A 21918-nucleotide genomic window follows, 5' to 3' on the forward strand; every position below is an offset into this window, starting at 1 on the left:
TAACTAACAATCATTTTTTCTACATAAAAAATATTTACATAAATGAGAAACAATACTCGATCATATATATGTGATATTATGCACAAAGAAAATTAAAATCCGCTAGGTTAGTTGTTGATAGAAAAAATAGAAATAAAAATATTTATGTTATACAAGTTGCAGCAAAAAGGCTCAAAAAGACACAAGCTTGGTCATCTCTAATATCCAAATTTTGTCGTTTAATGTTGAATAACTTATACATCACAATATGGAATTATTCATTGTTCGTCTTAATCAACCAACTATGCTTTCAACAACCACTTGATGTTATAACAACGGACAATGTTTAAAAACAATGTGTATGGGCTGTCATATATACACATTTTTTTCAAAGAACTGATTAAAGAAAGCGATAGATATGCTAGTTATAGACACTAATATCTTGTTGTCTTTCTTTTTTCGTATAACCAAAGAAATTTGGAATTGAATCCATGAATTGTGTGACCACTTTCAATAAACATTGCAGATATTTATTCAGCGTGTTGCTTGGCTAAAAAAGAACCACTCTTTAATCATATAAGAATGAAAGCTACATAACTGACTAATAGATAAGAAAATGATTTTTTTTTTTTAAATTTAGAATGAAAATGAAGTTGTAGATATTTATTCTTATGAAGCTTTTTTTTTTGTATAGAGCATGAAGCTACATATCTTTAGTAACCATTAACCTTAAATATATCATTAACACTCTAACTGAATGGTGGTTAATTAAGAGATGAAATCAAATTCATATTTAATCTGTTCTTATAATTGATAACAACTTTCTTAGGAGATTTTAGCAAAAAAAAAAATATATATATTTCTTAGGAGATGTGTATTGGCTGTCATATACGGCGATCACATGCATATCTACAGCAGATTTGTCGAAGAATCGTCGATGATGGAATCATCCATATGTGACGACATAATTTTTGATGAGACACTATTACGTACGGTCACATCACATACAAACCCTGTGGATTCGCCGAACTCATTCTATCACTAAGACGACTCAACTGTATTGGCTCACGTATGATAGTTTTCCGTTTTCTCTGAATGATTTTTTTTTTTTGTTTTTCTTGGATTGTATAGTTCACATTTTTCTGAATCGTAAATCAGTTTGAAATAAGTGGTATTTTTTTCTTAAATTTTATGGAATTTCAACTCAAATTTCTGGCATGCACATCAAAACTAATTGTATACTTTATTCTTCTGTTTATTGTTTTGAATAAACGTACATAATACCTAAAACCGAAGCCTTTTTAGAATGTAAAAGAAAAATGATGATTATGTCAAAAAAACGCTTGACAAAAGTCATCATGCACAAATAAAACCAGCAGAAACAAAATTATAATATAAAAACCCTAAAAACTAATTAAGCTCCATCACTCAAAGCGATTTCTTCTCCAAAAAGTCCCATGCACCAACTTGATTACCGGGTAACCTCCAAGGAATATTAAACGAGCCCTGATAACCCGGAAACGGGTTAGCATTAAAAGTTGCTGACCTCGGTACAACCGGTTCAAGATTATAATAAGGTGCTTGCCTCTGCATAAACTGAGTACCATCGTTTCCCTTTGACATCATCAAGCCTTGATTTAACCCTAAGTCGGTCAAATTCTCCAAGAGGTTCGGGTCCGTTTGAATCTGATCATCTTGAGATGAGAACACTGGGAAACCTAGATTATTATAATTGGCCAACATCAGCTGTTGCTGCTGCTCAGCAAAGTATTGTGACATGTAATGTGGATCCATCAAAATCTGAGGGAATGGTGTCTCCATGGCTTGATGATGAGCCCTAATCATACGATCCTGTCTCAATATAGCTTCTTGTAACTTGTTAGTTACGGCATCGAAAACCCCAAGTAGCTGCTCTTGTGAGCACTTGTCTAGTTTCTCATCCCAACTACAAAACTTATGATGGTTTCTCTTCACTCTCTTATTAGTTTTATTCTCCATCCCCTTTGCCTTTCCAAGATCGTTAACGAAATTCGCCACGTGGGCTTCTTTCCTGCAGCTGTTAGACACTGAGTCTCTGTACCTGCGTATGATGTCTCTGGCTTTGGTCTCGTCTGGCCATATCTCAGGCTCGGAAACAACCTCATCGGTGGCTTTGGTGGGACCGTAGACGATGAGACATGTCTGGACGCCGCAGAGAGTTGAGAACTCTCCTGCCTTCCTGTAAAGACAATCTTTCCTCTTCTTGTAAGTTGTTATCCTTGTCTTATCGTTCGCTATCCTTTGTCTGTCCACAATGATCTTTTCCCTAGTCATTCTTTTTAACCTGATTAATTATTGACATTACAAAAAACATATAAAACATATATAATCAACCTCTTTCTTACCAAAAAAATCATAAATAGACACAAATATTTTGAGTTGATATGTTTGTGAACAATAGTTTATGTTTTCTAAAATTCAGATTGTAGAGATCTTATTTCTTTAAGCCACTTTAACCCCAAGTTATTGAGAATATATAAATCACCGTATAAAACAATAATTCGAGTCATATGATATGAAACTGAAACTTTTTCCCACATCACAAACCATATATATGATATTGTAAAAGAAAACTGAAACTTATTCCCAGCTTATCCAGGAAACGCAAATCCAAAAGTCGGAATCCAAGAAGTGGGAGCTAATTCCCGAAACCCACACAGTAGCAAAAAAAATCCAAATGAGACTTAGCAAATCAAATCTGTCCAAAATAATTTGAATAAATTTAACTGATTTTCTCAAAACCTTATACAGAAGCCGTACGAAAATCCCACGCCAGAACAAATAGACAAACGGTACATGCATGAAAACCCTTTAGCTTAATCAATGAACATCTTCATAAATTACTTATGCAAATTAAAGGATTGATATAGGTAGATAGTATTCTTACTTGGTAACCAAAGCGAACTTTCAACGAGTGACTATGGAAAACACTTTTTTTACCTTCTGTCGGGATGATGGTGAATATATATATGTGAGATTTTTATATTGAGCTTGATTTAGTTTGTATTTAAGGAAGGAGGTCAAAATCACAAGATATGACCATTAAATGAAGATTGAGAGTTTAGGAAAGAACTATTAAACATGGAATATTTAGTTTGCCAAAATGGAAAATGTACTAACTCGAGATGCCACCAAGGAAAACAAAAAGTTAAAAGACAATTAATTTTTGTTTAGTTTTTCTTCTTTAGTTAGATGATTTGATATATTTCTTATTATAGAAAATTGAATTCGTTTCATAATAGAATTGTATATGATATGAGTATATTGAAATCTTACTTTGGGAAGTGTGCGCGATACACCAAATGTTTTTTTTTTCGTTTCCCTTGTTCTTCCGACATGTTTCTTTATACCATATAAACATGCTAGTAGTTCTTCTTTTAGTATGTTCATAGGAAATAACTATCTCTAAAGATTACCAAAAAAGAGATTACATTTACAAAATCCATTAATTAATGATACAACATTCATTTGTTTCCTCTGTTATAAATCAATCCATTTTCTAAAAAGAATTCTCAACATATTTCTTGACAAGAATTATCTACGATTAGTAACTCTTCAATCTGGTGTACCTTATGTGCAGCGTTACTTATTATATCTTCTGTGTATTGATCAATACGTTAATCTTCTGCAAAATAACAAGCATTTGGTTATTAATATAATCAATATGAAACAGTGTCTGATTATTTATGTAATATTCACAGTTTTTGTATAAAGACTCTGAATTTACGACTAACCTAAGACTCTGTTGCTGTCTTTTGTTGTTTCGGTGTCTGCTTTGTGCACTGCCCCAATCAATTTCTTGGATTCTTCATCGTCTTCAGTAGCGATTAAACTAGTCTTATGGTCCATTGATTCTAAATTAAGCTCTAATTCCTTTTCCATAGCTTCTCCAACTTGCTCATCAGGTTTCAGATTCTCTTCATCATGACTTTCAGCAGCAGTTGGGTCATTGGCATCTGCAGAAAATGTATCTTTAACAATATCTTGAGAGACGGTGTTTGGGGCAATATCATCATCATGCGCTGGTTGTTGGGTGTTCTCCAATGTTCTTGGTGATATTCCTTCGGAAGAGTTTATACCGCGCTATTCATTGGATATACAAAACTTCAAATCAAAAACCAACCACAGTGGAAGAAGATAATATCTGAGAAAGATGACTAGAATAGAGGGTCAAACCTGTTGAGTACATGGTTGTGAACTTTGCGAGTTATGATTGTCTTCTGAAACTATTGATTCTTCCTCATCATTGGCTTTATTGTTGCAATCTTGTATCGTTTCAGCATAAAACTCTTTCAATAACCCGGAAATGTCTCCTTCCTTAGAGAACTCCTGATCAGTTGACTCATCCAATATTGAGTCATTACCGTCTTGAACTTGCAGAAGTATCACATCACTATCATTTTCTGCATTTCCGTAGTCTTCAACTAATTGTGTATGAGAATGGCTCGAAGATGCTTCCAAGACGTCATGAGTTTTCTCTTGCTCCATAGGCTTTGCATTCTTATCAATATTTTTGACTATTTCCGGACCATTCTCTTCCATGACCTCACTTTCTAGTAATTTTGTAAGAACATGGCCTGGAGAACTCTTCAAGTCGCTTTGACGTACCTCATTGTCTGTTTGTTTTGTTAACTCCTCAGGAAAATTGTCTAAGTTTGGTTCCTCTTCTTCTTCTATCTCCCTTTCAGATGATTCTATACAGGGAGTGTCCAAAGTAGCACCCGAGAAGCTCTGAGTTGACTCATATTCCCTTGGTTTTGAGCTCTCATACTTCTTCATATTGATCTCTGTATCATCTTTTTCTTGAATGCTATTCAATATTTGGTCTTTCTGCTGAAGGTCAATGATATTTGAACCAATAACCTTAGGAGATCCACAAAGATCATCATTTTTCAATTGTTGCACATCAACAACTTCATCATCAATCGACTTCTTCGTGGATGAATCTAGAGAAGTTAGAGATATATGGTCAGTTAATTCTTTAGTCAAGCAGTTATCTGAGTTTGCCCCAATGATCGAGTCCAAGATTGATTCAGGTTCTTCTGTTATAGACGACAATGACGCACTTGTATGGAACAACAAACCTTCAAACTTCCCAGAGCTTGTAGGGTTGGACACATCATTAGAACTAGAAGGCTTAGGCTCAAGATTTTCTTCAGTTTGGTTTCTTCTATCTAACAATGACATATCATCAATCGTTCTAAGGGGTTCATCTGCAACACCCTTCTGATCTGGTTTAGTCCCTGGCTCACTATTCTCTCCTTTTGATCCAATTCCACTTCTTGATTCACATTGGCTAGAGACCCTCTTGCGCGATTCTTCACCGCGGATGATTTCTCTGTCAATATCTGTATCATAAGTGTAAGATTCCCCTCCATTAGACCAGTCATCAAGCCAATCAACTGTCGTAGGAGGTGAACCAACCTCTGAAACCTCAACTTGCATATCTGAGGCAACGGAAAATGTTCGACTGTGCGAATTTGCGCATCTACGAGCATAAAACACATTGTTATCATCGAGTCTAGGCGCTACTAACCCTCTAGGCAATGTGCTTGGAATAGTGTTTCTTGTTTGGTTCACAAGAAAACCAGGATAATTATCCATCGAGTGGCATATAGCTTCCCTGAGCTCTGCGTTGTTGAAACGGCTGAGTTCCGACTCACTCTCTTCTGAACAACTTGAATTAGCACCTTCTTCTTTGTTTGAATCTGTCTCATCATTCATTTCCACCTCTCTTTCTCCGTATTTCCCACTCTCAACGCTATTATCGTCGACCTCTATTGAAGCTTCTTTGCCATTACAGGGCAGGTTCTGTTCAGTATGATCCATATATTCATTGTCCAAATCTGTAGACCGAAAAAAAGAAAAAAACTTTATTCACAGAGAAATGCAAACAGCGACTTTAGTAATGAGAAAATATTTGACATATAACCTAAACGTTTCCTAGTAGCTGAAATGTCTGAAGCAGCAACTGGGCTGTTCATGCACTGAGCATGTTCTGGAGAGAAAAGAGCAAAGCGACAGAAGCTCTCATGACGACAAAAGAAGATATCTTTATGGTTAAACAATGAAAACTCTTGATCAAAGCTGTCTCCAGTAAGATTAGGTCTTTCCTCTTGAGGATCATAAGGAATATCAAAAGGGTTTCTCCCTTGTAACATCACAGAAGGCGCTGAGCCAGGAACCTGCAATCCCGTAACAGTAGTATCCCATGGATAATTACGACGTTTTTCAAAAGGGTTATTGTTATTGTTCCTTGGAACCGTAACTTGAAGGCTGTTGCTCTGCGTCGGGGTAGTTGTTTCTTCACCCTGAAGCTTATTCCGTTGATCTAAAGCTAGTTTAAAGAGTCTTCTTGTTCTTCTTCTAGCGATTAGACTCTCTAGTCTCCTGTTTCTCTCAATCTCTGAAATCCCATGTTCATTAACATTGCTCATCATCTCTTCTTTACCATCAAATTCACCGTCTTCATTGATCTCACAGTTGCAAACCCTTGGTTTTAAATCACCGGAATCTAGAGAAGACGTCCCTGAATCTTGCTCAGCAAAAGACTTATCATCATTGTCTTCTTCTGCTACAGGGGTCTCTACTTCTGCTTTTGGAGACTCCTCGAAATGCGGTGTACGGCCAAGGAGGTCATTGTAAAGAGAAGTCAAGATGACTTTGTCCTTCTCTTCCTCGCTTGTCTGCGAATCCCATTCTTCGACTTTCATTCGAGCATTTCGTCGAACACTTCGCTGCTGTCTCAAGTGACATTTCTTATCTCCTCCTCCACAAGTGCTCTTTGGCCCCGGAGAGGGAAACGGCTTATGCGAGGTAGAGAATCTCAATCCCAGCTTCTCTCGAGCGTACACTACGGCACAAGCAAGAACCGGAGACGAGTATATCAAGAAGAACAACAAGGAAGGGAGGAGAATGTATAGCGCGAGTAAGAAAATGGAAACCCCTGTCAAAACCGGGTGGTTTCTCATGAATTTGATGCTCGTGTTCATCGAGAACCCAATGATTTTCCATATTATTGCGCATGATTCCTTTGCGTCAATACCCATTTTCCATACGATCAAATTCCAACAGAGGAAATCGATAAGAGATCAATTTTGATACAAGATCAATATCTGGAAGGTTTAATTCTTGTTTCTCTTCCAAGAGCTAGCAAAGAATTTGGCATCAAAGAAAAAAAAAATGATAAATGGGGTTTCCAAATTTAGACAGCATGCATTGTCTGGAGATCCTCTGTTTCAGGACGTTAAAGTTTTCTAAATTTTGGTTTCCTTCTTTCCATGTTTTGTTTGATAGAAAGAGAGAGGAATTGAAACGACAAAACAGAAAACAAAGTTCGTTTGTTAACCGAGAGAAATAATTTTTTCTCAATAGATGTTGTCCTCAGAAATTCCTCAATCTTTAATTGAATTAAGCTAACAAAAATATAATAAAATTTTCAGTATGATCAGCTTTTTTTTTTTTTGGGTCGAATTAGTATGATCAGCTAAGAACATGAAATTTCAACAACATGAAGCTTTTTATATGTCAATGTACGAAAAATCAATAATGAAACTTTCGAAATTCATAGTACATAGATAACACATTTACTAGTTTTGTTTTTTCTCATTTCTTGGCAAAGAGACCACCAAAGCCGCCACCGTTCTTCTTCTGTGGCACTGCCACCGAGTTCTTTCCGCCGGAAACTGTTTTCCGGCCACCGTTACCTCCGGTGCCTCCTTCTTTCTCGTCCACCTTTTTGAGGAGAGGATTGGTCTCGTAAAACTGATCTTGCTTCGTTAAACTGCCAAGAACAAAGTCGATGATACTTTTCTCTTCTTTCGTGGCGGTGCTGTTGCTGCTGGTTCCTTTCGCACCCGTGGCAAAGCACCTCACGGTGGCCGGAGCAAAGGACATTAGTAATGAAGAAACCATTCTTTTTGTCTTCTGCTCTGTAACTCTCTTCTTCTTCTTCTTCTTTTTCTTTGACACTGTAATCTGTGTTTAATTTCTTGTGGCTAATGTTACTACAAGTCAACAAAGGGATTGGATTTTTGGGTGAATCTGAGCCGTGGGATCGTTCTGACACGAGGTCTCCACAAGTGTCTTATCCTTTATTTCTCTTTCTTTTTCTACCGTTTATGTAACCGTTGATTATGTTGATGATGGTGATGAGATTATGTATGTTGATATGATGAATGTGGCATTTCGATGAGAGCAGGTTTTGGGCTTTGTTATGGATAATGGGCTTTGTAATAGGTCAATGTATTTGTATACTTCTTGTACATAATATCTTATTGTATGATTATTGATTAAGCTAAAAAAGCGATTATCTAATTTTATATCAATCAATTGATGAATTGAATATGTTTCGTAAATAATTTGTTTTTGTTAGACTAAAACCTTACCTATAACGCGAAAAATAAAAGCAAATGAATTTTGAGTCATATGCCACTATAGTAACGCCCGAATTCAACCACATATGAACTTTTCCATTTTTGATTATTTTTTTCCGTTGCGTTTTCTTAGTCTTTTGTTAATAGTATAGATGTTTTAGTATTTTTGTTTTTGTGCTTTTACGTTCATTTTCTTAATGCTGTTGTCAAAATCTTTCTCATGCGTGTGTTAGTTAAGTGTTCGACTCGAGTCAAACCCCGTTTATTAGAATGGGCTAACTGCCATTGACCAAATCTTTATTCTCGAAGAAAAGATCCCGTTGCTAGGCTAGTATTGTTTCATATAAATAAAGTATTTATCCACAGCTAAATTCGTGCTACTATTTAAAAAAATAAATCATTAAAGAGATATCATGTGAAATTGGAATGCTTATTTCATTTTGATTACACATTGCATGGAAGTTCTGACCATCAGAGTACTTGAGTTCGTCAGTGTCCTAAAATCATTGGTCTAATTAATTCTATAAATCTTTTTTTTTAGTCTCAGTTTTTTGATATAAGCATGTAAAATATACATAAGTATTTGGTGCACATTACTTAAAAGACGAAAAATAATAAAATATCTTGACGCTGGAAAAAATAAAAAAAAAAATCTTAAACTCAACTATTATATGCTTTCGTGTTGTTTTATCCCAAACTATACAAACGCAATATTCTTATCGACCCAAATTAAAATTTCCCAGCTACTTTCTCCTAATTGATACAAAATCAAACCTTTCTTGTTATAGCCTATGGTAAAAATATTTCTCCTTTTTAACATATATATAAACACATCCCTCTCCTTCACCATATATGTCTCTCACCAATCTCTTATCTCTCCATACAACAAAAACAAAAATCATAAACCGAAAAATGGAAGCCTTAAGCCCTACCTTAACCGGCTACGCCGTGGCCGCTCTATCGGTTTACGCTCTTTGGTTCTACTTCCTCTCCCGGAGACTAACTGGTCCCAAAGTCTTACCTATCGTCGGAAGCATGCCGTTTCTAATCGCGAACCGGAACAGAGTCCATGATTGGATTGCCGATAACCTCCGAGCAACTGGCGGTACGTACCAAACAAGCACCATGGTGATACCTTTCGTGGCCAAGACGCAAGGGTTTTACACCGTGACGTGTCACCCAAAAAACGTCGAGCATATTCTGAAGACACGATTTGATAACTACCCAAAAGGTCCGATGTGGCGAGCTGCTTTCCACGATCTGTTGGGACAAGGAATCTTCAACAGCGACGGTGACACGTGGCTTATGCAACGTAAGACCGCAGCGCTTGAGTTCACAACTAGGACTCTTAGACAAGCCATGGCTCGGTGGGTTAACGGGACGATCAAGAACCGGTTATGGCTTATATTAGACCGTGCCGTTCAGGACAACAAACCGGTTGACCTCCAAGATTTGTTTTTGAGGTTGACTTTTGACAACATTTGTGGTTTGACTTTTGGGAAAGACCCGGAGACGCTATCTCCTGATCTTCCGGAGAATCCGTTCTCGGTGGCTTTTGACACGGCTACCGAAGCTACTCTAAAGAGGCTTCTCTATACCGGTTTCTTGTGGCGTATTCAGAAAGCGATGGGGATTGGATCGGAGGATAAGCTCAAGAAGAGCCTTGAAATCGTTGAGACTTACATGAACGACGCAATCGACGCCCGGAAAAACTCCCCTTCCGATGATCTTTTATCGCGTTTTCTGAAGAAACGTGACGCTAACGGTAACGTTCTTCAGACAGATGTTCTTCAGCGTATCGCGCTTAACTTTGTTCTTGCGGGTCGAGACACTTCTTCTGTGGCCTTGAGCTGGTTCTTTTGGCTCGTAATGAATAACTCTGAGGTCGAGAAGAAGATCGTTGATGAGTTATCAAAGGTTCTGAAGGAGACACGTGGTGATGATCAAGGAAAGTGGACAGAGGAGCCGTTAGAGTTCGACGAGGCAGATAGGCTCGTTTACCTCAAGGCTGCTTTGGCTGAAACGCTGCGTTTATACCCTTCTGTGCCTCAGGTGAATACATATATAATCATTTATTTAAAAAACCATTTATTCCGTTCATGGATACATAATAATTCATACATAACGCATAGCCGCATAGGGGGAGGAGAAATTTGCATACGAGACGTAAATTTACTACATAAATATTGATGATGTCCAAATATATATACTAGGTTTCATAAAAGTTCCTGAAATAAATCTCTGAATATAACTAGCTAGTTGACTAACTAATTCCATAAATTTATCCTTTTAAGCTGAATATCACAGATTTTGTTTTTTCGTAAGACCTAGGCAGCTAGGTAGTATCAAATGACTGTTACAATCACATTTAACTTTTAATTTATTGAATAATTGTTTACCAAAAAGAACATGGCAGAATTAACGCAAAACAACCATTTTATTTTTTTCTATATATCTTGTTACTCCTCATAGTTGGTAATAAATAATCCATGTAACGCCTAGTAATGTTCCAAATGAGCAGGATTTCAAGTACGTCGTAGACGACGATGTTTTGCCCGACGGGACATTCGTGCCAAGAGGCTCGACGGTAACCTACTCGATTTATGCGATCGGACGGATGAAAACGATTTGGGGCCAAAATTGTCTCGAGTTCCGTCCAGAACGGTGGCTCACGGCCAAAGGTGACCAGTTCGAGACTCCGAAGGATGGTTACAAGTTCGTAGCGTTTAACGCCGGACCAAGAACTTGTTTGGGCAAAGACTTGGCTTATCTCCAGATGAAGTCGGTAGCTTCAGCCGTTCTCCTCCGTTACCGGCTGTTTCCTGTTCCCGGTCATCGCGTCGAGCAGAAGATGTCTCTGACGCTCTTCATGAAGAACGGGCTACGTGTCTACTTGCAACCTCGTGGTGACGTGATTGCATGATTAAAACTAAGGGCATTGTGGTAAATATGTTTGAGGTTGGGGGATATGTTTGTCATTTGAATTTATATTTATAAGCAATTTACTTACTTTTCCTATGTTTTCTCCACCTAAAGAATACGTTTTATGCCTTTGTTTGTTCAAGTTTGTTCAACTCTTTTTGAATAAAAGTCTAGTGGTTACGCATGAACCTTGAGTATGAATTTTATTGAATTAGTGGACTTCAATTTAGATTAATACCAACTTCGTAACGTAAGTGGGAATCAATATCGAACTCATCTCTAGCTAAAACAACCACTTAATTACTTGAACAACATAACTTAATAAAATGAAAAGTAAATAAAAATACCGAAAGCTTAAACCCGAAATTGAAGAAATTAAGGATGATCATAAAGAAAGTTCTAAGAAAATCAATTATTAAACAAAGGAAGAGAAAGATAGAGAATGATCATAATGGTAAGGATGATCATATGACATCACATGAGCATAATGAGTAGCTAGAACAGTGGGAAGCAGGTGTTGCTACCTTGAATATAACCAGAAAGCATCTCTATCAGATCCATCTCTTTTCTTTCACTTGTAGAGTTAGCTTGAGGCACAAGCAACTCGCTGTGGCCTCCGAACTCTACGGTGGCGGATGACGCAGACGATGAGGAAGACGGAAAATGAGGGTTGGAGTAGGACGACGTCGTACCATTCAACAAATAAGACAAGTAGATATCAGACGCAAGGTGCGGTGTATTAGCAGGAACTGCGACCATTGCCTGATCATGATGATGCGTTTCAACATTGCTGTGAGATTTAGGGTTCTTGATCATGAATCCAGATGATGAAGAATGGTTTACCTCATCAGAAGTTTGGCTCAAACCAATGTTCTCAAGAGAAATCGGGTGGTTTGCAAAGATATTTTGTAGGTAAACCAGCTCTTCGTCATATGGATCGCCAAGGACAGACGATGAAGAATCTCCATCAGAATATATCTGATCAAGATTCGGTGTAGAAAGAACACTGATGGTATTCTCAGTCTTGTTCTCGCCATTGCCCTTGTTAGTATCATTATTGTCGATGCTTTTGATGTAGTCTTGGAGAATGCATGGCCTTTTAGCTGATGGAGAGAGATCGCTATCATTGTTATCCGCGTTTGTTTGGCGTTTTTGTTTGCGTTTTGAGTTTTGGCGTCGTTTAGTCGCATTCCAATGGTTCTTGATAGAGTTCTCGGTGCGCCCAGGTATGAGTTTAGCGATTTCTGCCCATTTGTTCCCAATTCTCGTGTGTGCTTCTACAAGAATCCTCTCTTCTTCTTCGCTCCATCCATCTTTCTGAAAAAAAAAAAATCGACAAAAGGGTAAAGAGATACTTATGTTGAACCCTAGATCAAGACAACACTATATATGTTATAAAGAAAAGATGTTTATACAAACATAGGTAGATCTAGAAAAAAAAACCTTGATATCAGGACGGAGATGATTATGCCATCTCTCACGGCATTGTTTGCCTGCTCTTCCTTCAAGTTTTTCCGAGATCATTGCCCATTTTCTCTCCCCATGTTGCCTCACCAACCTTATCAGCTTCCTATATATATGTTCATATTTACAAACGCATAAATATATTTTCAGACTCTCATATATATCGACGCATGAATCAATTTACATAGACATATATATATATATATATATATATATATATATATAGTTAAATACCTATCTTCTTCCGCCGTCCATTGCCCTTTGATAAGATTCTTGTATGGTCGCTTCTTAGTACTGTTTTGATAATCTCTGGTTGCATCTTTAATGACCATGTCCCCTGTAGGGCTTCGGCCATTAACGACCAAGTGTTTCTCCTTCCTCGGGCCAAACGTCATGTTCTCTTTGTTGTCGTTTTTAATCTCCATCGCCGTTGTCTTCTTCAGGATCGATCGGTCTCTAGAACACTCTTGTTTCTTGGAAAACAAGGCATCATTCTTTTGGCCATATAAGAATCTCTCCACGGCGGTTAACGGAGGCGCAGCTCCATGGACAAGGCGTCGGTGTTCCATGGAAAAACAAAAAAAAACTTAGTAGAATGGAGAGGAGTACAAAGACGGAGAGAGTTTAGCTCGTAACAGTAGTATGAGAGAACTTAATGAGTTGCTATATAAATTCAAAGTAATGAATGACCCATTAAATTCCATTAATTCTGATAATTTCTTTAAAATATAAAACTAACCTTCTAGCTCTCGAGTTTTTGTTTTTTAGTTTATACAAAAAAAATAATGAAACAAAAAAACAATATTTGCCTTTGATGTTAAAGCTATAAGCTAAGACGACTTCCAGAATCTGATAACGAAAAAAATATTGATATTCAATTGATTACCATATGGATCTCGACCTATTAGTCACTAAATTTTAAAATTGATATTTCTCCAAAAGCTTCTCTCATTTCTCATAATTATATATACTATATATGATGCTATTATTATTGAAAAGACAATATCTACGAGCGACCAAAATAATATAAGTCGATTATAGAACAATATCCAATATTTTTGTAAAGACCGCAGGTTTGGCAACAAAAATCATGAAGTTAGTCTTTTTTATTTTCATTTTGCAGTATAAGTAAAATATTTTCTAATAGATAATAATATCCTTAATAGCTAAGGCTAATAATAATATGGTGAGCTAGTCAAGACCGGGTAATATGCCAAGTGTAAACTGAGAGAATCTAAAGGCTAACTAACAGATCGGACGGCTGATAAAAATAAGCTATAATTTTGTAGCTTTTGAGCTTCATCTCTCTCCGACAGTAACGAATATGGAAGTTAAGAGAGAAAGAGTACCGAGTTCATCTTTAGCTAGTTGTACTTTTAATTAAATTATTCAGATTTAAAAGACGATCATATCCTCGTGGCGTGGGATAAGCTAACCTAGAATGTAAATAAAGGTTAGTTTATGAAATTGTCCAAGTATAATTTTTTGTTGTAACTTTGTAACTGACGAAGTGGTAAATGGAGAGACCATCAATGATAATTTATTTGGTGCCAAGCAGAAAACATGGTAATATAGCTATGCAATATAAATTAATTATTAGTTGACTGCAATTATTTCAAAGGATAAATTTAGGAGTAGTCTAAGTCCATCCAACAGCATTTAATTATTGAGGTATAACCTATTATTGAAAATTTTATCTGTTGCTTATAAGTTTTAAACTATACCTTGTAATCCCAAAAATTGATACCTTTTCATTGATGTTTGCTCATTAAGCTACGAGAGAAGTTTAAAACAATAAGCTGAAAAGACTAGAAATTTTGATAACTATAATATATTGATATCTACATATATAATATACTGATATCGTTCTATACAATAAGCTGAAAAATGGATTTATTGAACGATATCTATTATGTAAGAAAACTTGTTCGCAATAAAACTCATGATTTTACTCTTTTTTACTTTCATTTCATAAGACGATTTGTAGCAGAGATCGTTGTGTCTAAATCATTCAAACAAGCAACATCACCAATGTCTTTAGAAAAAAAAAACGAATTCTAGTTAATAGTATATAGGCAGGACCATAAACATATAATCATTACAAATGGTAATAACCATCCGTTTTAATAAAATTTCTGTCAACAAGACAACAACCATAATTTATAAGGTGTTGAATTACAGGTTAGATTGTGTTTGAGACAGACAATATGTTCTTACCATACTAAAAAAGAACATCAATGTTGAGGCAGCTAGAACAAACAAAATGATTTATTATGATGATATATGAATATGGTGAACTGATAATGCCTCATCAGTAACCATCAGTATAGACAACAATGGGGCTTCTCACGTTATGTGTTCCATCAGACCAGATTAAATTTGCAGACGAAGGCAGATTTGGGTCGAGACCGCTGCCAGTAACAGTCACCGTGAAAGCCTGTTTTTCGTTCACCGACTTCATAGACAAGACACTAGGGGACACCTTAACGCTGAGTTTAGATCCGTGATTCAGGACAATCTTTGATTTGTATGTAGAGTTGGGGGTACCGAGGTTTGTGACGGTTCTATTGAAAGTCACGGTGAAGGAGCTATCAGATCCTGGAAGTTTAGCCGACATTGAAGGATAGTTAAGGTTTCTTGGTAGGGTCTTTCCAGTGCAAGTGACGGCTTCACCAGAAATGAGTTTAAGGGTTTGCGAAGTGTAGTTCAAGCCGCAGAGAAAGGCGATGTGGTCTGCTTTGTCCAGTTCATAGACAAGACCAGGATTTAGAGCGGCTATTGGGTCGACATGTCCAGCTCCATAGGCAAACTCGGTCGATGCAACCCCAGTTCCAGAAGCATTCATTGGCCAAGCTGCGAGATTGATTAAAAAGGCCGTATAAGAATCAGATTTATTAACAAGATGGTTACTTGTGATACAAGAAAGTAAAAGCTGGATACGAAATTTTGTTTACCGGTTGTCATGATGGCAGATTGGATAGCGGAAGGAGACCATTGAGGATGAAAAGTCTTGACGTACGCAGCCACGCCTGCAACGTGTGGACAAGACATTGAAGTTCCGGACAGAACAGAATACTTCACATGTCTCTGGTCGCTGTTATCTGTAGATGGTGGAGCCAAAGGTGAATAAGCAGCGAGGATCTCTACTCCTGGTGCTGTTATATCCGGCTGCATTACAATCAACCTTTGTGTCTCACACCGGTAAACTAAAGAGAACAAAGATCAAAAAATAAATGTTACCTTTAGAAGATCAACAGCGACGGTATTTGGACCGCGAGAAGAGAAGGAAATAACTTTATTAGCTATCTGATTATAAATTGACTCAGTTTTTAAAACAGTGCCTTGCGGAGACCTGAGGAAACAAACACACAGAGATCAGGACAAAGAAGGAGAATCTTTGGGCAAACGTACGTCTAAGATTAGAGAGAAGATCGCTTTGTTACTTTGTGGAGTTAACGTAAGAGACAAGATAGTCGAAGTCATCTTGTGATAGAGCAGAGAGTGGCCTAGGCTTGACGGATGCATAGTCTAGATAGTCTTTAATTATGGATGCAACGGCTATTTCTGAACTAACTGAATATCCGCTCACCAAGATTTTTCCCTTGACCTCAGGTTCTTCAACAAATTCTCCGTACACAAGTGGATAATTCTTTCCTTTTAGATCAAAAGTATTCACTGATTTCCCCTGTTTTCAGAAACAAAGAGTCGCTCGTAATTAAAAGGAACAAAGAAGATACTACTATATGATGATAGTAATGAGTGTTACTTGACACTTACGACAAGTGTCTTGCCGTTTCCAAGAACAACTTTGCTGACAAACCCGCGGTTCGTGGTGCTGGCTGCAACGGTTAACATCCACGGAGCTACGCTCAAGACAGAAGCCGGATTCGGACCACTGTTACCGCCAGAGTGCACAGTGAGAATCCCTTTGGCCATAGCGTGAAAAGCCCCGATCGCAATCGTGTCCTTTTCGTACTTAGAGGCCTCGTCGTCGTCTCCCCCGAGGGAGATGCTGATGAGGTCGACACCGTCTGCTATTGCGTCATCGAAAGCAGACAGTATAGCTTCCGAGGTACACCCTGTGGAGTCGCAGACTTTGTAAGCGGCGATTCTAGATGCTGGAACGCCTCCTCTCGCCGTTCCATTACCTATTCCAAAGAAGCTTGCGCCTGCGACTGCGTTTCCAGCCACAGTGGACGCTGTGTGTGTACCGTGGCCTTGGCTGTCTCTAGCTCCTTCGCGTGTGTAGTCTCTTGCTCCAATCAACTTGCTGAAACATTGTAAAACACATTAATCTCTTCCTAAAACGATACTCTTCTAAAACATAAATAAAGAGAGCATTACTTGTTGCATGTGAAATTTGCGCCGCCGGAACAAACACCTTTCCATTTCTTAGGAGGAGGACCAAAGCCTTTGTCGGAGAAGCTCTCTGATTCCGGCCAAATCCCAGTGTCTAGGACACCAATAATAGTATCACTTTCTACGGCCAAGTTTCGTTTTGTATTCTTTCCTTCCTTTAGCCCCATGAAATCCCAAGACGTAGTCGTATGGATTTGTAACTTCTTGCTCGGGAACACAGAAACAACTCCTTCGATTTCTAAGAGAAACATAAAACGGTTTTAATTAATTATCTAACCATGTCAACAAAATTGCGCATAAGAGCACTCACTGGCCATTCTTTCTCGTTCTGTCGGAGTAAGTCGGGCCGCGAACCCGTTGAAACTTCTCTTGTAACTTCTCACCAAACGACCATCGTTCGAACTAGCGTATATACATATGTATATGTAACTTGTTAGAGCCTTCATAACGTAAAATAGTCAATGATTAGAGAATGAATCAATAAAAATTTCACCTTTCTCCTGTGACCTCTTGAAGAATGCTCATGTGATGCGACATTGGTGTGTATTCCACTCGAGACGGTAGTGAACCCATGTAGACGACATACACCTTCATGGATAATATATATTATCATCGTTATCATCATCATCGATCATTAATCATCATAGCATAATAGGAGTAAACAAAAAAAAAACTTGATAATCTGTAATTATAATAACATATATACTTGTTTATCTTGACGATCATCTGTGACTGCTGACACTGAACTCAAGCACAAGACAATCACACATGAGAGGAAACAAAAGGAAGCTGCTCGGTTCGCCATCTTTTTCTTTTAGATGAATGATCAAAGGCTATCCTAATTTTTATGGAGATCAACATGATCAAATGTTTATATAGTTAAAATCATGCCTAAATTATGCCAAGAAAAAAAAAAGAATCTTAATCAAATTTCTTTGACTCTGTTTCGTAATTATAATACCATAATTTCTAATGCTAGTAAATGATATCATTGTATTATGTTGACCAAAACTCTTTTTTGTATCATTGTATTTACGTTTTTAGGAAACATATCTCTATGGTTTAACTTTAATTTTTCACATCTATTTTGAACTCAATTTGATTTTTCACCTTTCTTGCTGAAAACCAATATAAAAAATAAGTAAAAATTAATTAATGACCATAATCAAATACAACACGGTATTTATAATTGTAAAAATCTTGACTGTTTGAAACTCGGAACATTTGATATAGAAATTGACCCCTAAAAAAAAAAAAAAATTTGATATAGAATCAAATAGAGCCCAGTTAATAGTTATAGTTTTGGACCCAGGCCCATTTCTGACCCAAAACGCTGATTAGAAAGGCGTGGGAAGTAAAATTGCCGGTGCCGACGTTGTCGAAATCTCACCATGGACCCGCGACACGCGTCTCTAGTACGCGGCACGCCGGACTGTAAGGATCTCCGTTTTCGCCGTCTTTAGTTCTTCATCTTCCTCGTCTGACGTATTTCACATCGTCGCTTGCTTCTTTGGGGCCAAATCTTAGAGAAATTCAAAATCCCGCCGGTAACTTCATTTCTCTTATATCTGTTTTGTTACCTTTTTTTTCCCTGTTTTTGCAACTCACATTGCAGATTTTTGTGTATTTACTGTATCAATTGTATTGCGTTGCAGATTTTATCAGGGAATCTGAGAGTGAAAATCGAATTCTCTGAGGTAACATTCCTCTGCTTTTTGTTTCTGGAGCTTTTATCAAAATTTGAATTGGATCCTTGAGAATTGAGATGATAGTTGAGACGAGAATGCTTGAATTCAATTTTTTCTTCTAGGATATTTGGCTGAGTTTAATTCAAATAGATGCAAAAGCTCCTTGATAACTGTTAATGGAGATTTAAACACAAATCTAGAATTACGTTTCACAACAATTATGGTGAAATGATAATGCCTCATTAGTTACCATCAGTATAGACAACAATGGGACTTCTCACGTTATGTGTACCATCTGACCAAATCAGATTCGCTGACAAAGGCAGCTTTGGGTCGAGATTGTTGCCGGAAACAGCCACGGTGAAAGACTGCTTCTCGTTCACAGACTTCATTGATAGAACACTAGGGGATACCTTAACACTTAGTTTAGATCCGTGATTCAAGAAAATCTTTGATAAGTATGTTGAGTTAGGGGTACCGAGGTTTGTGACGGTTCTGTTGAAAGTCACGGTGAAGGAGCTATTAGATCTTGAAAGTTTAGCCGACATTGAAGGATAGTTGAGGTTTCTTGGTAGGGTATTTCCGGTGCAAGTGACGGCTTCACCAGAAATGAGTTTAAGGGTTTGGGAAGTGTAGTTCAAGCCGCAGAGAAAGGCGATGTGGTCTGCTTTGTCCAGTTCATAGACAAGTCCAGGATTTAGAGCGGCTATTGGGTCGACATGGCCAGCTCCGTAAGCAAACTCGGTCGATGCAACCTCAGTTTCAGATGCATTCATTGGCCAAGCTGCGAGAATTATTAAGTGGCCGTATAAGAATCAGAGTTATCAGCAAAAAGGTTACAAGAAAGTAAAAGCTGGATATAAAATTTTGTTCACCGGTTGTCATGATGGCAGATTGGATAGCGGAAGGAGACCATTCAGGATGAAAAGTCTTGATGTACGCAGCCACGCCTGCAACGTGTGGACAAGACATTGAAGTTCCGGACAGAACAGAGTACTTCACATGTCTTGTGTCCCTGATATCTTCTGATGGTGAAGCCAAAGGTGAATAGGCAGCGAGGATCTCTACTCCTGGTGCTGTTACATCTGGCTGCAATCCATCCACCATTGTCTCTCAGAAAAGAAAAAAGAAAAAGAACAAGAAAAGAATCAAGATCATAAAAATGTTACCTTTAGAAGATCAACTGCAATGGGGTTTGGACCACGAGAAGAGAAGGAAACAACTCGAGGAGCTTTCTGACTAAAGATTGCCTCAGTTTTTAGAACAGTTCCTTGCGGAGACCTGAGAAAGCAAACACAGAGATATTAGGACAAAGAAGGATAAATCTAGAGCACCTGGAAAGAGTATGAAACAGAGAGAAGATCGTTTGTTACTTTGTGGAGTTAATATAAGAGACGAGATAGTCGAAGTCATCTTGTGACAGAGCAGAGAAGGGCCTATGCTTAACGGATGCATAGTCTAGAGAGTCTACCATTATGGATGCAACAGCTACTTCCGAATCTAATGAATATCCGCTCACCAAGATCTTTCCCTTCATCTGAGGTTCTATAAAATTTTCGTCGTCCACAAGTGGATAATTCTTTCCTTTCAGATCAAAAGTATTCACTGATTTTCCCTGTTAAGGCAAAAACAAAAGAGTCATTGGTAATTTAGAGGGACAAAGATACTATGATGATAGGAATGACATTGTTACTTGATACTCACGTTAAGTGTTTTGCCATTACTGAGAACGACTTTGGTGATAAACTCACGGTTCGTGGTGCTGGCTGCAACGGTTAAGATCCATGGGGCTACACTCCCAACTGTGTTCGGATTAGGACCGTTGTTACCGGCTGATTGCACAGTGAGAATCCCTTTGGCCATAGCGTGAAAAGCCCCGATCGCAACCGTATCCTCTTCGTACTTGGGAGCCTTGTCGTCTCTCCCGAGGGAGATGCTGATGAGATCAACACCGTCTGCGATTGCGTCATCGAACGCAGACAGTACAGCTTCCGTGCTACACTCTGTCTCAGAGCAGACTTTGTAAGCTGCAATTCTAGAGGCTGGAACACCACCTCTTGCTGTTCCATTGCCGATTCCTAAGAAGCTTGCGCCTGCGACTGCGTTTCCAGCTGCAGTGGACGCAGTGTGTGTACCGTGGCCATCGATGTCCCTAGTGCCTTCGCGTGTGTAGTCTCTTGCTCCGATCAACTTGCTGAAACATTGTAAACACACATCAATCTCTTTCTAAAACAGTACTAATCTTTAGAACAAGAAATTTAATCTAAGAGGATTACTTGTTGCATGTGAAATTTTGGCCGCCGGAGCAAACTCCTTTCCATTTCTTAGGAGGAGGACCAAAGCCTTTGTCGGAAAAGCTCTCGGATTCCGGCCAAATTCCAGTGTCGATGACTCCAATAATAGTATTGCTTTCCACGGTCGGGTTCCTCTTCGTATTCTTTCCTTCCTTTAAACCCATGAAGTCCCAAGACGCAGTCGTTTGGAGTTTTAACTTCTTGTTTGGGAACACAGACACAACTCCCTCCATTTCTAAGCAAAACATGTTATGGTTTTTGATTATGGAACTTTTCTCTAAAATCATTTCAACATAAAAAGTGTCTCGATCGAACGACACTCACCAGCTACTCGTTCTCGTTCTGACTCAGTGAGTCGGGCCGCAAACCCGTTAAAACTCCTCTTGTAACTTCTCACCAAACGACCTTCGATCGAACTATTGTATATACATACATACATATATTATAAAACACTTGTTAGAATGCTCATAAGTCATCAACTAATTATATGTATAATCAATGACTAGAATCATACCTTTCTCCGGTGACTTCTTGAAGAATACTTATGTGATTGGACATTGGTGTGTAGTCCGCTCGAGACGGAAGTGAACCCATGTAGACAACATATACCTGCATAGATTATTATCATCATCATGTATGATATAACGTAATAGGGAGAAACAATATATATCTTGCTAATTATTATATATAGACTAAAACTATACTTGTTTGTCTTGAGAATCATCTGTGACTGCTGAGACCGAACTCAATAACAAGTGAAGGATACATGAGAGGAGAGAAAAGGAAGCTGCTCGGTTG

The 21918-nt window shown here is 38.0% G+C and overlaps 7 protein-coding genes and 1 long non-coding RNA gene across 12 annotated transcripts; 2 read left to right on the top strand and 6 right to left on the bottom strand.

The window, feature by feature from the left end:
- Positions 1-1407: 1407 nt before the first annotated feature.
- LOC18018711 (agamous-like MADS-box protein AGL82) lies at positions 1408-2301 on the bottom strand. Its single transcript, XM_006400965.2, has one exon. The coding sequence runs from the start codon at positions 2290-2292 to the stop codon at positions 1408-1410; it is 885 nt and encodes a 294-aa protein (XP_006401028.1). The 5' UTR covers positions 2293-2301.
- Positions 2302-3747: 1446 nt separating this feature from the next.
- On the bottom strand, positions 3748-7067 carry LOC18018712. The gene is made up of 4 exons (XM_024156933.1): positions 5951-7067; positions 4821-5864; positions 4195-4769; positions 3748-4101 (listed from the first exon to the last, which is right to left on the bottom strand). Exons 1-4 carry the CDS (start codon positions 7065-7067, stop codon positions 3748-3750), a joined length of 3090 nt encoding a protein of 1029 aa, XP_024012701.1.
- A 445-nt stretch (positions 7068-7512) lies between these two features.
- Positions 7513-8030, bottom strand: LOC18018713. The gene has a single exon (XM_006400967.2). It carries the CDS (start codon positions 7930-7932, stop codon positions 7624-7626), a length of 309 nt encoding a protein of 102 aa, XP_006401030.1. The 5' UTR covers positions 7933-8030; the 3' UTR covers positions 7513-7623.
- Positions 8031-9262: 1232 nt separating this feature from the next.
- On the top strand, positions 9263-11497 carry LOC18018714 (cytochrome P450 86A1). The gene is made up of 2 exons (XM_006400968.2): positions 9263-10445; positions 10915-11497. Exons 1-2 carry the CDS (start codon positions 9306-9308, stop codon positions 11314-11316), a joined length of 1542 nt encoding a protein of 513 aa, XP_006401031.2. The 5' UTR covers positions 9263-9305; the 3' UTR covers positions 11317-11497.
- Positions 11498-11810: 313 nt separating this feature from the next.
- LOC18018715 (transcription factor MYB119) lies at positions 11811-13348 on the bottom strand. Its single transcript, XM_006400969.1, has 3 exons — positions 13014-13348; positions 12759-12885; positions 11811-12632 (listed from the first exon to the last, which is right to left on the bottom strand). The coding sequence occupies exons 1-3, from the start codon at positions 13346-13348 to the stop codon at positions 11811-11813; spliced, it is 1284 nt and encodes a 427-aa protein (XP_006401032.1).
- Positions 13349-15090: 1742 nt separating this feature from the next.
- LOC18018716 (subtilisin-like protease SBT4.8) lies at positions 15091-17963 on the bottom strand. 5 transcript variants are annotated; one of them, XM_024156200.1, is made up of 9 exons: positions 17845-17963; positions 17632-17726; positions 17449-17513; positions 17124-17376; positions 16557-17049; positions 16223-16464; positions 16020-16131; positions 15734-15947; positions 15091-15632 (listed from the first exon to the last, which is right to left on the bottom strand). In XM_024156200.1, exons 1-9 carry the CDS (start codon positions 17941-17943, stop codon positions 15091-15093), a joined length of 2115 nt encoding a protein of 704 aa, XP_024011968.1. In that variant the 5' UTR covers positions 17944-17963. The 5 variants fall into 5 exon arrangements, with proteins under 5 accessions (XP_024011968.1, XP_006401033.1, XP_024011969.1 ...); XM_006400970.2 differs by having other exon boundaries at positions 17449-17540; XM_024156201.1 differs by having other exon boundaries at positions 15091-15588; positions 15720-15947; positions 17449-17540.
- A 545-nt stretch (positions 17964-18508) lies between these two features.
- LOC112086798 lies at positions 18509-19267 on the top strand. The gene is made up of 3 exons (XR_002899653.1): positions 18509-18685; positions 18794-18835; positions 19135-19267. It is a non-coding gene; the product is annotated as an uncharacterized LOC112086798 (long non-coding RNA).
- On the bottom strand, positions 18808-21519 carry LOC18018717 (subtilisin-like protease SBT4.8). Its single transcript, XM_024156657.1, has 7 exons — positions 21445-21519; positions 21103-21355; positions 20531-21020; positions 20200-20441; positions 19996-20107; positions 19702-19915; positions 18808-19610 (listed from the first exon to the last, which is right to left on the bottom strand). The coding sequence occupies exons 2-7, from the start codon at positions 21351-21353 to the stop codon at positions 19069-19071; spliced, it is 1851 nt and encodes a 616-aa protein (XP_024012425.1). The 5' UTR covers positions 21354-21355; positions 21445-21519; the 3' UTR covers positions 18808-19068.
- Between the last annotated feature and the right edge of the window lie 399 nt (positions 21520-21918).

This window comes from Eutrema salsugineum, unplaced genomic scaffold (assembly GCF_000478725.1).
Source record: "Eutrema salsugineum unplaced genomic scaffold, Eutsalg1_0 scaffold_2, whole genome shotgun sequence".
In the NCBI taxonomy this organism is placed as follows: domain Eukaryota; kingdom Viridiplantae; phylum Streptophyta; class Magnoliopsida; order Brassicales; family Brassicaceae; genus Eutrema; species Eutrema salsugineum.